The 17,373-nt window shown below is 43.0% G+C and overlaps 1 protein-coding gene across 5 annotated transcripts in view; it reads left to right on the top strand.

The window, feature by feature from the left end:
• The first annotated feature begins 1,257 nt into the window (after positions 1-1,257).
• The window catches only part of LOC139387926 (glutamate receptor ionotropic, NMDA 1), a 29,953-nt gene continuing 13,837 nt past the window's right edge, over positions 1,258-17,373 (top strand). For 3 of the 5 annotated variants that reach the window (XM_071134314.1, XM_071134313.1, XM_071134311.1), the window contains exons 1-15: positions 1,258-1,916; positions 6,086-6,220; positions 6,590-6,766; positions 9,730-9,792; positions 10,496-10,593; positions 10,853-10,974; positions 12,352-12,526; positions 12,635-12,779; positions 13,014-13,100; positions 14,208-14,346; positions 15,107-15,234; positions 15,852-16,016; positions 16,141-16,259; positions 16,629-16,741; positions 16,993-17,141. In XM_071134314.1, coding sequence (XP_070990415.1) covers positions 1,668-1,916; positions 6,086-6,220; positions 6,590-6,766; positions 9,730-9,792; positions 10,496-10,593; positions 10,853-10,974; positions 12,352-12,526; positions 12,635-12,779; positions 13,014-13,100; positions 14,208-14,346; positions 15,107-15,234; positions 15,852-16,016; positions 16,141-16,259; positions 16,629-16,741; positions 16,993-17,141 — 2,064 coding nt within the window. In that variant the 5' untranslated portion in view covers positions 1,258-1,667. The remainder of the gene's footprint in view (positions 1,917-6,085; positions 6,221-6,589; positions 6,767-9,729; positions 9,793-10,495; positions 10,594-10,852; positions 10,975-12,351; positions 12,527-12,634; positions 12,780-13,013; positions 13,101-14,207; positions 14,347-15,106; positions 15,235-15,851; positions 16,017-16,140; positions 16,260-16,628; positions 16,742-16,992; positions 17,142-17,373) is intronic. The other 2 variants (XM_071134315.1, XM_071134310.1) reach the window with 1 other exon arrangement.

Genomic DNA, 17,373 nt, shown 5'->3' with positions numbered 1-17,373 from the left:
TTCAATAGCCTACATGTTATTTGATGTTAGGCATTATGAATGTTCAGAAACTTAACACTGTGGAGAGAGAGGCTTGTTTCCTAGGTAACCAGAATGGTTGAACATTTTCCCCCTGCTTAGCAAGATGGATGCTCTTGTGCCTCCTGTGGTTACTTGGACACCTTGCTCCCGTTCTCCATTCAGGGACATCTCAAATGACATTACCCGCCCCCACAATCAAACAAAACATCTAACCAGCACACATATCTGTCAATACAAATAAGGTAAAACGACACATTCATGTCACACTTTTGGAAGAAGTCGAGCTTCAATATTTCATTGTACACCAGGCTGGGCAATGCTTTAAGATGCAACTCTATAAATGATTCAGCCGTTTTTATATTTGTGTATCCCCATGTCAGTGCTCGCAGTAGCCTAGACAAGCAGCATACTGTGCTTACGTTGGAGGTTTTGCATGATTGAAGAGGTTGAAATATGGATGACATGGTTACATAATTGATTGGCTGTTTGAAAGTAAGGGAGAGGGACGGGATGTAGCCTACAAGTAATTGGTGGTCCTGGTTGGTCTGAGTCTATGAAATGATGGGGATTTACAGCAGGAGCTAGTTCAACTGAGACCGGAGACACATCCCCAGCCAAATAAACAAGCAGGCTTCCAACTGGGCACAGACATCAATTCAACATCTATTGCACGTTGGTTCAATGTAATTTCATTGAGATGACGTGGAAACAACGTTGATTCAACCAGTGTGGCCAGTGGGTTGGGTCCATCTACTCCGTGCATTATAGGAGTACTGTTTGAGAAGAAATCTCACATATTGGAATCGTTGGGTCACTGGATTATTGAGCTGTCAATTTTCATTGCAATGGCAGCAACCATCTGCAATATGTATTTATCCTACCTAAAGTAACCTACAATATTCACACTTTAAGAAATAATTCGTTTTTCATCACATATTATGTTTTTTTAATGAGATCAATTGTTGTTGTTCTCACACACCAATTGTGTCTTGCTTTTCTTTGATGCCCTATTCATAATCTAAACTGCCTACTACCATTCCTGTCATATAGTGAATAACATTGTTGTTGAGATGTTGAAAATACTTTTTGTTGATGATTAGCTTCCTTTGATTCATTTCCTGTGACATTCTAGAAGAAGAACGCCAACGCGAAATCATAGATAGATCGCGGAGGCGCGCGCCACTGCGCGTGCACAGCTGTCAGCACCAAGGACAGCCGCTCAGCCCCGAGCATAGCGTCAGTATTATCACCTCACAGAACAGCCCGCGCCGAGCCCACAGAGGACCGGTAGAGCAATAATACTGTGCACAAAGGGAGCCGCATACGCCGCGAAATATGCTCTAACTCGTTTATATCGACATTGGAAGAAAGACAATGGGGGAAATAGACAAAGGAAGATAATAATCTTTGAAGAAATGCTTCTGAAACAGCGGAGATAGTTCAACAACGGATAAGGTCCTGACCATGCACATTCCTCCGCATTGCACTTAAATCAAATGTGCAGATTGTCCACACTGTCCAGCGGGACGGTGGTTCAAGTCGTGGTAACCGGGTGAACAGTGCAGTCCAGAATCCGGGAAAGCCCACCTGCCAACACGAGGGAGAGACGGATCTGGGGTCCACTGTGCGTTTTGGTCGTTTACACGATGCGTTTGTTTCTGCTGGCGGTGTTCCTCTCGTGCTCCTGTGCGCGGGCTGGCTGCGAGCCGAAGATAGTGAACATCGGAGCCGTCCTGAGCCAGAAGAGGTACGAGCAAGTCTTTAAGGATGCAGTGACCCAGGCGAACCAGATATACGGGAGAGATAAATTCAAGTTGACCGCCATCTCCGTAACGCACAAACCCAACGCTATCCAGATGGCTCTCTCCGTCTGCGAGGACCTCATCTCCAACCAGGTATCTCAGGAGTGCGCCAGCGTGCCAGCATTGGTGTTAAATGATAATAGCCTAATAACATGAGTCATGAGCACATATATAGCCCATCTATTCAATGTCAATCATATGAATCCAAATCATTTAGAGGGCTCAGAGAATTGTCCAACATTTGTATGAAGCCTATGGCCACTATTGGGGGGGAAATTAATCATCCTCTTTAGTGTGTTGCATCTTCCCGTTTCTGCTTCAAGGGAACTGACTGATGTGAGTAATTGGGCAGATGAGGTCGATATATTGTGACGATCACTTTATTTGCAATGAACAAACCAGTAAGCATCTCATTCTAGACTATAACCTCAGTGCCTGCGAAACAATGTGCCACCTGTTTCCTGCCTGATCTCATAGATCAAACATAGCAGTAAATCCGGGACACTCAAATTAGTATGATATGTAACGTTTGGTATGTGTAACAGTGTTGCTTCCATCCATCTCTTTGCCCCAACCTGGGCTCGAACCAGGGACCTGGAAGTATAAAAAAATATCTATATATAAACAATTATTGGAATAAACATTTAATTTGGCCTTACTGCTATTAGCGCATAGAAACGCATTGAATAACATATTTATACATGGCAAAACAGGTAGTTAAAAAATGATTCAAAAGGAAGTATGTTTTAAAGTGAATCCTATATGAAAAAATGTTGAATCCAATTTTATTAATCACATGTGTAGACCTTACAGTGAAATGCTTACTTACGAGCCCATAACCTACAGTGCAGTTTAAAAAAATACAGATAAGAATAAGAGATAAAAGTAAAGTAATTAAAGACCAGCAGTAAAAAATTCAATAACAATATATACAGGGGGGTGCCTGTACAGAGTCAATGTGCGGGGGCACCGGTTAGTTGAGGTGGTATGTACATGTAGGTAGAGTTAATTAAAATGACTATGCATAGATGGCAACAGAGAGTGGCAGTGGTGTGGAAGGGGGGGGGGGGGGGGGGGCAATGTGAATAGTCTGGGTAGCCATTTTACTAGATGTTCAGGAGTCTTATGGCTTGGGGGTAGAAGCTGTTTAGAAGCATCTTGGACCTAGACTTGGCACTCCGGTACTTCTTGCCGTGTGGTAGCAGCGAGAACAGTCTATGACTAGGGTGGCTGGAGTCTTTGACATTTTTAGGGCCTTCCTCTGACACCGCCTGGTATAGAGGTCCTGGACGGCAGGAAGCTTGGCCCCCGTGATGTACTGGGCCGTCTGCATTACCCTCTGTAGTGCCTTGAAGTCGGAGGCTGAGCATTTGCCATATGATGCAACCAGTGCTCTCAATGGATGCTCTCAATGGTGCAGCTGTAGAACCTTTGAGGATCTGAGGACCCATGCCAAATCTTTTCAGTCTCCTGAGGGGGAATAGGTTTTGTCGTGCCTGCTTCACAACTGTCATGGTGTGCTTGGACCATGTTGGTTTGTTGGTGATGTGGACACCAAGGAACTTGAAGCTCTCAACCTGCAGCATGTTAGCTAATCCTTCCCCTTTAACCTAACTCCTAACCTTAACCTTAACCCCAAACCTAACCCCTAGATTAGTTGAAGTTAGCCACCTAGCTAACATTAGCGTTAGCCACTTATAACCCGAATGTCTACCAACCCAAAGGTTGTGTGTTCGAATGTCATCACGGACAACTTTTGCATTTTAGCTAATTAGCAAGTTTTAGCTACTTTGCAACTACTTAGCATGTTAGCTAACCCTTCCCCTGATCCAAACCATTTAACCTAACTCCTGGCCTTGCTAAAGTTAGCCACCTAGCTAACATTAGCCACAACAATTTGGAATTCATAACATATCATACGTATTGCAAATGTGTCTACCCACCCCTGAGTCCAGGTTGCTATTTATTTATTTTTTATTTATTATCTAACTAGGCAAGTCAGTTAATACAGGATCGATGCCCCCCGGCCAAACCCTAACCCAGACGACGCTGGGCCAATTGTGCTCCGCCCTATGGGACTCCCAATCACGGCTGGTTGTGATACAGCCTGGATTCGAATCAGGGTGTCTGTAGTAACGACGCTAGCACTGAGATGCAGTGCCTTAGACTGCTGCGTCGCTCGGGAGCTGATTGCAACAATATCAAATGTTTTATTGCAGTTTATATTTTTTGTTTAAAAAAAATGGGACAGTTTATATGGTTAAAAATGGGACTGTATATTAGGGAAAAAGTCAGTTTCTTGCAAATATACACTGTGTTACTCTAATATACAATATTTCTTCAAGCCGAGGCTATGATAACAATACAATGAAACTGCAGCCAAGCCTTTAAGAGATCCATCACATATGGTAATACAGATGGAAGCTGAAGTGAAATTCTACCTATTTATGTTGGATATCCATATGTTGTTGTTACACAAACAGTAGCCAATAAAATGAGTAACTACCAAACCAGAACTTGAGGCCAAACATTAAAAATAAAATGGGCAGTGAGCCTGTGGCTAAGTCTCTATCCCCATATCTGTAGTCTATTATCCAGACAAAGCTATGTGTTCAAGGGTTAATGTAAATCTTATACAAAAGTTATTCTTTATCATTTAGAACTGGACAATCAATATATCCTTTAAAAGCCATGGACGGATTTTTTTTATCTAAGGGCCAAAAACACACAGATTTGTGGGGGATGAGAGGCCAACTCACTTCAGTGTACACAGCTGCAGATCCACTGAACTGCAAACAAACTAACTAACCAAGAGAGAAATGAGTGATGCATCCTTAAATGAGTTTTACTGCAGTTTCTATTTTCACAGCTCGTGCCATGTGACAAAATGTTGCCTAAAAGGAGGCCAACATGGCCACGTACGCAATGGGCACGTCCATCAAAGCATCACGGGTAGCAGCTGGGGTGAATGCCTTGGTTCATTTGCCGTTATGTCACCGAGAAGGGCGTTTAGTTTGTATTATGGAAAATTGTATGATTTAATCATTAGAAATGGGTAGTTAGAACTGGTTTATGTTATTACTAGATCAATAATGAGACACACAAGTGTATGGAAGGCAATGGTTTTTGGCTCTAGACTCGAAAAATGACTGTGTTTTTCACTTCAAGTGTGATTATTTTTTAGGTCATAATATCTTTTGTGTATACGACTGGTGCAATTTAAACCTAACAATGAAAACAACATTAATAAGTTATGCATTGCGATGTTACCCCTTTGAGATTTGTTTCAACACTGAAACACATTGCTAAAACCCTCGTCCATCCCATTCACATTAAGCATTACATTGCTTCTGAAAGCAGCAATATCATGTAGTGAAGAGAACTGAGGCGTGAACCACCCCTCCCCCATCCCTCTTTCTCTCTCTCTCTCTCACACACACACACACACACACACACACACACACACACACACACACACACACACACACACACACACACACACACACACACACACACACACACAAAGGTCTCTCCCTAATTCCTCCACTCAATTCCAATGTCCCCGGTCCTCTTCATTGTAATGATTGTTGTAATTGATAGAGATGGTTATGTGCTGACATATCTTTGCTCCCTACGTTCCACAATATCTGAGTCCCATCCTATTATCTCAGAGGGCTGCAGGGATGAGAAAGGTGCCAATGTTCTACATGTACCTTTACTTGTCAAATGCATGGAACAGTGCCTACTAACTGCCTAGATGGAGACCTAACCATGTGAGAGACTCAATGAGATGGTCTTGGCTCTGTGGTCATGTTAGTCACTCGAGAGAGGGTCCATGACAGATGGTATGGTAGATGCCTGGAAGCGCTCTTCGGATGAAAGAGGCCCAACCATACGGGCTGCACACACTAACCATCATGCCTGCATATCATGCCAGTTTTGTCTTCCCCCTCAGTTGGATCAGTTTTCCATTTCTAAAGAATCCTATTAATCTAAGAATCGATATACAGTTAGTAGAGCTGCATTGAGGAGCATCTATCTACTTCATCCAGGATAAGTGTCATGCAGCTTTGAGCCAAATGAATAACCATCTACCATGCAGCAATTATGCTAATGAAAAGTGAGGATGGTTTAAAAGAGGAAAGAGCTGATTTGACATTTCCATGTCGCAGTGTGGAATCAATAGTCCATACACTTTATTATCCTTTCACCTCTCTTTACAGGTGTGTGTTTTTCTTTAATCCCTGTACTTGTGTCTGCAGGTGTATGCCATCCTCGTGAGTCATCCTCCCCAGTCCAACGACCACCTCACCCCCACGCCTGTGTCCTACACCGCAGGCTTCTACCGCATCCCTGTTGTGGGCCTCACCACACGCATGTCCATCTACTCCGACAAGGTGAGAAATGACAGAGAGAAAGAGAGAGAGAGAGAGAAAGAGAGAGAGAGAGAAAGAGAGATAGAGAGAGGGAGGGAGGGAGAGGGACAGAGGGAGAGGGAGGGGGGGAGAGAGCTGAATGATGGAGCAGACCATGGGGATCTAAACAAATAAGAGAGACATACATTCTACTCCACTTCTTCTCTAGCTACCAAAATAGCTGTGGACAAATTACATTCTGCTCCAAATGTCCTGCAAGGACAAGACATTTCTGTTTGATTGTGAACAACTGCAAAGGCCTCATGAATATGTTAGAAAGAACAGAAAAACCGTGGATAACAAGCAAATAATTTCCTCGCACTCCTTCTTCTTATTTTGCTTTCTCCCCAGAGTATCCACTTGTCTTTTCTGCGGACTGTCCCCCCGTACTCCCACCAGGCTCACGTGTGGTTCGACATGATGCGAGAGTTTCGATGGAACCACATCATCCTGATCGTCAGCGATGACCACGAGGGGCGGGCCGCGCAGAAGAGACTGGAGACCCTACTGGAGGAGAGGGAAACAAAGGTGAGACGCTCGGGCTCGCCGGACCCCCAGTGTGTGTGGTGTGTGTGTGTGTGTGTGTGTACTCTCTGTTTAACTCTCAAAGGTCTTCTATGTATATAACTGTTTTCCTTTCTGTCGTGTGAACACATCTCTCACTGACCATTGTGTAAACATTGGCTAACATCAAAATGCTAGAGACATCTACAGCGTCTAATGTGTTCTGATCTGAGTACATCTTTTACTCATCTCATGTTGCTTTTCACCATAGTCAAATTCTCCTGGGTCAATCCACAACGGGAGCCAAATAGCGGACTTTAACCTGGGGCTTTGCAAAATATCAATGACTCCCAAACAGAATGATGGTTCATAGATCCTTGATGAATATTTGTGCTGTGGTACATGTATGTTGTTTGGAAGGGATGCAGTTCACAAATTCAGTGTAATGCTCACTTGGAGACTTGTAATGTGATGGATGGTTGACATACAGTAGTATATCAGATGGTCATCGTGTCCTGTGCTAAGAGACTAAGATGGTGAAATACATATCTTTGGTTTTATTGTGTCTTTGTCAAATGATGGACTGAGACCATACAAGTGAAATGACAGGCATGTGACAAACTGTCCATAAGCATTACTTTAGCCCAGAGTCACCTCTGAGGTTGTGTTGCTGGGTAGCTAGCTCATTAAATGTGCTGATCCACCTAAAGCCTAAAACACAGCAGGGATGAACACATGTGTCAAACTCATTCCACGGAGGGAATGGGTTTTCACTCCACCCCTGTACTTGATTGATTAATTAAGGTCAGTAATTAGTAAGGAACTCCCCTCACCTGGTTATTTTGTTCTTAATGTGAAAAAAACCTGCCGACACTCGGCCCCCCGGGGAATGAGTTTGACACCCCTGATCATGTTCCCTAAAGGAAAAGAGAAGGACCAATTTACATATTGTTAAAAAGACAGGATGTGGTTAAGACTTTTTGACACTGCGCTGTTTGTTCCCCTCAAGGGCTCCTTCCTGTAATTGTGTGACGGAGTGAAATGAGTCCTGATTTGAAGAGTAATTTAATCAGAGGCTGGTAAAACGGTTCATGTGACAGACACATGCTCACGATAATCCACACCGAAGGGAGAGGTGAAATGTCAAACATGTTGTGGTTCATCAGTCACACTCAAACATGATCAAGATTGATTAGGAGTTACTAAGTATACTTTTTGTCAATAAATCATCTTGTTATAAAGGATTTTGACTTTATTGGATCATACAATGACTTTACCTGTGTTGAAGTGGTGTTTTCTATGGTAAATACCTACATTAGATTATATAATAGTTGGTTAACCGCTAGCTACATGTTTCTTCCTTCTTGGAATCCATCTTGTCTGACCTTGGCTCTCTCTCTCTCTCTCTCTCTCTCTCTCTCTCTGTCTCTCTGTCTCTCTCTCTGTCTCTCTCTCTCTGTCTCTCTCTCTCTCACTCTCTCTTTTAAATAATGCCATAAGCAACAATTGGATAGATTTACAGTTACCAGATTGAATTAATCTATCAATGTCACAGAATCCTTGGGATGGTAGATAGTGTGATGTGATGCTGTAAGGAAGTATCTGTGTTCTTTATCAGTGGTTTTAAGAAATTACTCAGCCAGCTAGTTTGGCAAATGCTGAGTTTGCCACATTTGGGGAGTTTGTGTCATTTCCTCATTTAATATAAATATTCTATTTATTCACATTTCATATTCCGTATCGTGCAGATTATTCACACTGTAATTGCAGGTTTATGTGCTGTGCTGCTGTGACAAGTCACAGGGACAGTAGTTATATGGGGTTCTATACCACAGCCGGTAGCGAGAATCTTCTACCTGTAGTGGATTCAGTCAGAATACTGACATGAGCGACACAACATACAATATTCATGCTTGCCTGAAGTAGCAAAAATAGAGCCCCCAAAGAACTCTTTTGGGAAAACAAAGCCAGTCATCTAGACAGTTTTTTTTTTACCAAGGCATTGCAGTGCCACACAGAGACAGCTGCAAGATGGTGGAGCGCTAGAGAAAGAAATTTACAAAAATAGATTTGGGTTTGGGGACTCAATACATAATTTGATTATTTATATTCTAAATGAAGACTGTAGTCCCATTCACTCCAGTTTGATTAATACTTGTTTTGTAATGCCATGATTTATGATTGTGCACTGACCGTGAAACACTACGACACAATAGCATGCAACATTTGGAAGGGGAGCAGTGTTTTACAGAGCAGCAGTGACTACAATAACTTCAGATTACATTTGAGGCATAACAGATCTGTAATCCTTTCAATGGAGTGAGCGTGAATACAATTGAGGAGAACGGGATTTACTTTGGATTTGCTTGTCAGGCAGTATAATGAACAAATGTGGCAGAGTCACTGTAGCATTTGGGATGTGGAGGACGTAGATCCTGAGCGCTCTGCCTGCCTGCGGTCTGAGCTGAAAGGTCGGGCATCAGGGGAGGCAGGTCTGTCAAGCAGAAGATGCTGTGTTTCACTGCAAAATGGCTCCCTGACTAAGGCAAAGCAGGAGACTGCCTTGCGGCTCCTTTCACAATATACAGGAACTGAGTGGAATTCAAAATGGAGAGAGCCTGAGGGCCATTAGTTTGCAGAATCAGACTGTTTACCTGTTGGGATTGCTGACACACAGACATTTTAGCCCTCTCAATCTCACAGTTGTACAGAGAGTATGACTGTTTCTGGACCAATGCTGGACAATGGTTTGAGGGTCTTGAGTTGTATTTGAAAGATTGTGAATGAGGTCATATGACATAGCATTAAATAGGATTGCTAGTTGTCAGTGGCTGTCTTTGATTTACTTTGCAAGCCCCAGTGTTAGGGATCCCAATTTGAAGCAGAAAAGTGAAGATTTGTTGGAATGCTTTACTGCGATCCATTTTCAACAGTTTTTTAATATTCTTCTGTGTCTGCATATTTTCTCTGTGCACATTACTCATCAGAATAAAAAAAGGAACTATGAAAACCTCGACCAACTGTCCTATGACAACAAGCGAGGACCAAAGGTATATTTGCATGGTCAATGCACGCCGCCCACCAACTTTCCAAACGTAGCAACTAGAAACCAGCCCAAGCAGTCACCAGCCGACCCAGAAATGCCCCTATCTTGGTAGCACGTGTTTTTTTTTACTTTGAGACATTATCCCTATAATTTCACTGAACAATGATTTTGTTATGGAAAGACTATAAACATTAACAAATGAACAGCGCTCCGTTTCAACCATTTTCATTTTTTTCATTCAAATAAAGGAATGCATGTTCTCAGAAGAAAAAAAAAGAGATTGCAAGTCTATTCCTTTGTGGAGATCCGGTAGTGTGGGACAAACACTTTCCCAGATTACTACCCCCTCTTGTTTTGTAGCACCTCCCTAGTTTTCAATAGTTTTTTGTTGGGGGGAAAAGTTTCCCCGTCATTCCTCTTTACCTGTTTTTAGTTACTGGTTGCATTGACCTTCTTCTCCCCCCTACCTAACATGCACGTCCTTCTTTGGAGCCTTGATAACCCTCAGTTTGCATGCGAAAAATGCAAACATTTTCCCCCTCCAATTTTTTTTTAGTTGAGCCGATTTCCCTGGATCGCTTTCCTTTTTTTCCTCTCTCCCTTTTTCAACAAAATCTGCCAAATCGAGCACAACAGGTAAAGAGTCAGCATGGTTTCTGAGGTGGGGGTAAGTAGTTGGCTTGACTTATTTTGTGCCCCAATCACAGGCAGAGAAAGTCCTCCAGTTCAGCCAGGAGACTAACTTAACTGCGCTGCTTCTAGAGGCCAAAGAGCTGGAGGCTCGCGTCATCATCCTCTCCGCCAGGTGAGACCCTCTTACAGCACCTCCCACTTGTCCCATCAGGCCCCTCCCATCAAAAAGCCCCTCCCATAAGTACATTTTCACTATTCCTATTTAGACCACAACATGATTTACAATGACTTACATTTTACACTTCAAAGTGGTATAGTTTACACCTCTATTGCTAAATGCTGGCATAATGTCACACAGTAGTGATTTACTGCAATGATTTAAATTAAAGATAAGTAACCATGTCTATGTCACTGAACATCTCCCTTTTCAGTGAAGAGGACGCTGCTGCAGTTTACAAGGCTGCCCGTTTCCTCAACATGACGGGCTCGGGTTACGTGTGGCTGGTGGGAGAGCGGGAGATGTCGGGTAAAGCCCTGAGTGAGGCACCAGATGGTACGTACCGTACGCTGCTACCCAGCAGCCACTTGGAAAACACTTCAGAATGCTGCCCTTTTTCTGGGGTCACCTTTCATCTCACCTCTACGAATAGGGCGAAAACCCATAATATCGAGAATGCCTCGTTATTAACAATGTATTATGTATGATTATTTGTTGAGTGTTAAGCATTTAAACGTTTAAGCATTTTTTATGTTTAAAGGTTTTAAATGAGTCACAGAAATGTACACTATAATCTCTTAAACAAATGTTAACACAGTGTTAAGTCCTGTGTCTCCGAACCTATTTATTTATAGACAGAACTATTGATAGGTTAACTCGTACATGTATGTTTCCTAAAAATATATGTTGGGTTATCCAAAATTTCGCTTGCTGCCTTTATAGTGCCATTCTGATATTTTAATAGCTTGGTTCTCATGAGTTTATAAAGGGTGTTTTGCAACCCCCACATTGAAGTGTAACTGAAATAGAATGGTAAGCTACAACTGTCCTTTCTTATGTCCCGGAGTCTGCACAAGTCTCACGTAATATGTCACTTTGTGGTCACAAACGTAAGCGTAAACCCCTAGGCACTCCAACACCCCTGACGCCCATTGTCTTACGTTAGGTCGCGTCACTCCTACGTGACGCTCGTCCCTCAGTGCAGACGATTAGTAGCGCTATCTAACGTAAGGCAATGCCCCGATCCCTGCAGATAATTCTTTGTCAGTCATGTCCATGTCTCAGCATCTGTTGCTGTCTTAAACTCACCTCTGTGGCTTCTTTCAGGAGTCTGCAAGACTACTGGACCAGTTGCAATAAGAAAACTTAGCTGAAGTTGGATTGTTAATGTCATTTGTACATTAATTCTCTAATCTAGTTGATGTATGTTTGTTTGGTCCCACACATACACTATAGCTTTCTGCTTGTGGTATTTTCCAACCTAACCCCTATAAAGTGGGTGATAGAATTGAATCGATCCAACTTCAAGGGACTCTTTTTTTCCCCCATGCTGGGCAAAGTTCACTAACAACCTCAAAATATTGATCTAGCTATTACTCTCTGATCATGTTGCCTCTTCTTCTCGGAAAGGAATAAAAAAGAACATCCGAAATCAATTTCCATCAAGATGAAGTTCATGCTTCAAAGACTTCCAGGGCTTGTTTATTCCAGTGCTTGTTTATTCCAGTGCTGGATGATCCAAATTAATTTCACAAATAGAGCAACAGGATGGTGCTGGATCAAAAACTTGCGGTTGGACCTTTCCTCGTGATGGCTGAACAAGAGGTTCCTATAAGTTTTTAGTGTGTGTATTGCAAAAGGATCCGGATGGTTGGTAGTCTAGCAGGTCACTGATTTACTTTGTTCTGCTTGCTGTTGGTGTGATGTGAGCAGGTCTCATTGGCCTCCAGCTCATCAACGGCAAGAACGAGTCGGCCCACATCAATGACGCAGTGGCCGTGGTGGCCCAGTCCATCCAGGAGCTCTTTGAGAAGGAGAACATTACTGAGCCACCCAGAGGCTGCGTGGGAAACACCAACATCTGGAAGACCGGGCCCCTCTTCAAAAGGTACATTTGTATAATTTAGGAAGACACCAACACACAAACACTTTCTCACTCTGCCTATTCCCCTACACTCTCACACTCAGATCTACTTCAATTTCTCCTCTCGCTCAGGGTTCTGATGTCATCAAAGTACCCAGAGGGCCTCACTGGACGAGTGGAATTCAATGACGATGGCGACAGGAAGTACGCTCACTACAGCATTCTCAACTACCAGAAGAGTCGACTCATTCAAGTTGGGATTTACAATGGAACACAGGTAACTTCATGGCAACAGTGATTATTTCTGTTTTTACTGTGATCTTCCTGTCTATTGCTATTACACCTCTATGAAGAAGTAAGCATGGTAGTTAGAAAGCAGGTTTTATTAGCTAGATGCTGAGCTGTTGCTAAAGCAGCTGACTCTTCAGTATTGGACTCCCCTGTGCTTGGCTCTCATCAGCTCCACACACTATGTCAGCACTCCTCTAATCATGGTGTCATGACCATGTAGGTGGTTATGAATAATCAGAGGAAGATCATCTGGCCGGGAGGAGAGACAGAGAAACCGCGGGGCTTTCAGATGTCCACGAGACTAAAGGTATCGCATTTTACCCTCTTCAAACAATGATATTCCGTATATACAGTATATATATATATATATACTGAACAAAAATATCAATCGAACATGTGAAGTCTTGGTCCCATTTTTCATGAGATTAAATAAAAGATCCCAGAAACTTTCCATATACACAAAAAGCTCATTTTTCAAAAATGTTGTGCATGAATTTGTTTACATCCTTGTTAGTGAGCATTTCTCCTTTGCCAAGATAATCCATCCACCTGACAGGTGTGGCATATCAAGAAGCTGATTAAACAGCATGATCATTACACAGGTGCACCTTGTGTTGGGGACAATACAAAGCCACTCTAAAATGTGCAGTTTTGTCACACAACACAATGCCACAGATGTCTCAAGTTTTGAGGGAGCGTGTAATAGGCATGCTGACTGCAGTAATGTCCACCAGAGCTGTTGCCAAAGAATGTAATGTTAATTTCTCTACCATAAGCCGCCTCCAACGTCATTTTAGAGAATTTGGCAGTACGTCCAACCGGCCTCACAACCGAAGACCAACTATGCCAGCCCAGGACCTCGACATTCTTCACCTGCAGAGACCAGCCACCTGGACAGCTGATCAAACAGGAGTATTTCTGTCTGTAGTAAAGCCCTTTTGTAGGAAAAAACTCATTCTGATTGGCTGGGCCTGGCTCCCAAGTGGGTGTGCCTATGCCCTCCCAGGCCCACCCATGGTTGCGCCCCTTTCCAGTCATGTGAAATCCATAGATTAGGGCCTAATGAATTCATTTCAATTGACTGATTTCCTTATATGAACTGTAACTTGTAGCATGGTGCATTATATATATTTTTTGTTCAGTGTATATATATATAGATATATTATAAGTTAAACAACTCTTTATATCTTACAGAATCTTCAATGGAATGGGCCTGCAAAGGATTCTACTATTCTTTCTCTCTCATTCTCTCTCATTTTCTCTCTCCATTTCTACCATGTGTGTGTGTGTGTGTTTTATGTGTTCCTTGTGGAAGGGTTGTTGTCTGGAGGGCTGGTGATGTAGAGCTCCCTCAGGGTCAGTGTGAGCTAAAGCCCACTGTGTGATAAACAGCATTCTCTCCCGTCTGTTATAGATAGTGACCATACACCAGGAGCCCTTTGTGTATGTGAAACCCACTGAGCAGGATGGAACCTGCAAGGAGGAAAAAACCTTAAATGGAGTGGCAGATATTAAAAAGGTGATCTGCACTGGACCAAATGAGACCATCCCAGGTAACACAACAGGGACGTTTATGATATCACTGTGCTTTTACTACGCCCGCTAAGTACCAACTGGAGATGCATACATATATATGCAGTAGGTATCTATATATGTATGCATGTTGCTGATTGTGCCTTTGTGTGATTGTTGGCATGTGTGTGTGTGTGTGTGTGTGGTGTGTGTGTGTGTGGTGTGTGTATGTGTGTGTGTGTGTGTGTGTGTGTGTGTGTGTGTGTGTGTGTGTGTGTGTGTGTGTGTGTGTGTGTGTGTGTGTGTGTGTGTGTGTGTGTGTGTGTGTGTGTGTGTGTGTGTGTGTGTGTGTGTGTGTGTGGTGTGTGTGTGTGTGTGTGGTGTGTGTGTGTGTGTGTGTGTGTGTGTGTGTGTGTGTGTGTGTGTGTGGTGTGTGTGTGTGTGTGTGTGTGGTGTGTGTGTGTGTGTGTGTGTGTGTGTGTGTGTACAGTGTGTACAGTGTGTACAGTGTGTACAGTGTGTATGTACAGTGAGTGTACATTGTGAATACTGTATGCTAGAGTGTTTGCTTAAATGTTTGCCAACAGTGTGGGCATGTTCCAGCCTGTTTTAAACAAAGAGTGTAAGTGTGTGAAGTCTGGTTGCAGTGAACATATGTGCAGTGTGTTACTGTATTATTAAGTGAATGGGTGATTTTGATTGAATAGTGTGTGGGCAAGTGATGTCTGGTGTTATAAAAAAAATAAAAAAAATGTTGATTGATTGATTGTAACTTGCAACCCTCTGCTGGTTTGGTTACAGGACGTCCAATTGTACCTCAATGTTGTTATGGATTCTGTATTGACCTACTTATCAAGTTGGCTGGAACCATGAACTTTACCTATGAAGTACACCTGGTGGCTGATGGGAAATTTGGAACACAGGAGCGGGTCAGTTCCTATAAAAACTCAGACTTCTCTCTAGATAGAAAACCTTACTGGCCAAAAATGATTTGACCAACAATTGTCTATTTGCATATTTATATTCCATTCTATTAAGTAAGTTATGAAGCAAATTACACAAATCTTATCACTGAGATGTGCTTTTTGCAGTTGTAACGTTTTGAAAATTACACAGAATCCTCTTATGTTATTGCACTCACAAAAACTGTTTTCACTAACTAAATCACTAACTAAAATAAGTCCTTTAGCCGAGAGAGCCATGGAAACCTAGGGTCCCACCACATTGGGGACTTTAGGTCCGTGTTGGAGGGACAAGGTGGTGGTGAGACCCACGTTGATCTGTCAGGATTTACTGAACAAGCAAGATGGGCTGAATGGAGCTTCTCTGGAGATCCAAGCTCAGTTACCACATCTCTGAGCCAGAGAATACCATTCAGACCATACTGCTCATTTTCATTTGGGTTAAAGGCACCCAGGTTTTCGCCTTTGGCTACTCACCAGAGTCAAGAGAGGGCTTACTTGTTGTTTCTGATATAGGACAATTCATTCTGAAATTCATTGTCAGGTTGTTTTGGTTATTAACCTTTTACACCCATCTACCACAGGTGAACAACAGCAACAAGAAAGAGTGGAATGGCATGATGGGAGAGCTCCTGGGGGGTCTGGCAGATATGATCGTTGCCCCGCTGACAATAAACAACGAACGAGCCCAGTACATCGAATTCTCCAAACCTTTTAAGTACCAAGGCCTAACCATCCTTGTTAAAAAGGTATGTCCCCGAATTCCTCCCAAAACCTATGAGACAAACTATACCTGATTTAGTCCTCATTGCAGATGGGATGGTTGTAGACTGTAAGTGGTCTGTGAATGACTGTCGGTGCTGTGTGTTACAGGAAATCCCTCGCAGTACACTGGACTCGTTCATGCAGCCGTTTCAGAGCACACTGTGGCTGCTGGTGGGTCTTTCGGTGCATGTGGTGGCGGTGATGCTTTACCTACTAGACCGGTTCAGGTACAAGGGGATCCATGTGTCCGTCTGTCTATATGTGTGTATATGTGTGTGTGTGTCTGTGTGGGTGGGTGCGTACGTGTGGGTGCATTCGTGCACACGTGTTTTTGTGTGTGTGTGTGACATACTCTACCTCTGCTTATGCTCCAGACCTCTCCAGATGCTTCACAGTGGATGAGGGGACAGAGGTGAAGACTGGCTCCAATCATTCCACTGCTCGGCTCATCTGGCCTTCTCTTTCTCTTTTCTTTCTGTGCTCTAGCTCGCTCTTACGTAGCCACTTACACAGACTTCCTCCCTGTCTGGTGTTGCCAGGGTTTTCTCCTCTGTCTTCTCGTGTATGTCTCACTTCACATCTTGCTCTCTCTCTAGCCCGTTTGGGAGGTTTAAAGTAAACAGTGAAGAAGAAGAAGAAGACGCCCTCACCTTGTCGTCAGCCATGTGGTTCTCCTGGGGAGTGTTGCTTAACTCCGGTATTGGAGAAGGTAGGAGAATTACTATCACTAAAGAACCGTTAAAGATCAGTACAGTTGTTAGTATACTAGCTAGTTAGTGTACTATTTCTGCAAATACTACCCGTTTGTGATACTGATATTAACTGTGGAAATATTAGTGTTGCATGTCGATAAATAATGTCATATTTGGGAGATGCTACACATACATCAATATATTGAGCCACATTTGATGTCCCCTAGAGTGAACATAATGTAACGTTTTATGGGCTTTTCTTATCCAGGCGCGCCGCGCAGCTTCTCAGCGAGAATCTTGGGCATGGTGTGGGCCGGCTTTGCCATGATCATAGTGGCATCGTATACTGCCAACTTGGCTGCCTTCCTGGTGCTGGACCGGCCTGAGGAGCGCATCACCGGCATCAACGACCCGAGGGTGGGCATCAAGAAATAGTCCTGCTTTAAATACATACAGAGAATCTTTGAGTACACCTCCACCTCGATAACTTGTGGATAGTAGGTTACATACTACCAAAAATGTACATGTTTAGCGAGGTGCGAAAATTATTGGGGTTTAAATGCTGTAAAGTAAGTGGTTGTGTAGCGTCAAAAGTTTTCATTTTTACAGAATTCCAGAATTGGTCAACTCTATGTGAATGCTGAATGTA

The sequence above is a fragment of the Oncorhynchus clarkii genome, chromosome 29 (assembly GCF_045791955.1).
Source record: "Oncorhynchus clarkii lewisi isolate Uvic-CL-2024 chromosome 29, UVic_Ocla_1.0, whole genome shotgun sequence".
In the NCBI taxonomy this organism is placed as follows: domain Eukaryota; kingdom Metazoa; phylum Chordata; class Actinopteri; order Salmoniformes; family Salmonidae; genus Oncorhynchus; species Oncorhynchus clarkii.
The sequence above is the reverse complement of the archived record's forward strand: the minus strand, read 5'-3'. Positions and strand labels throughout refer to the sequence as shown.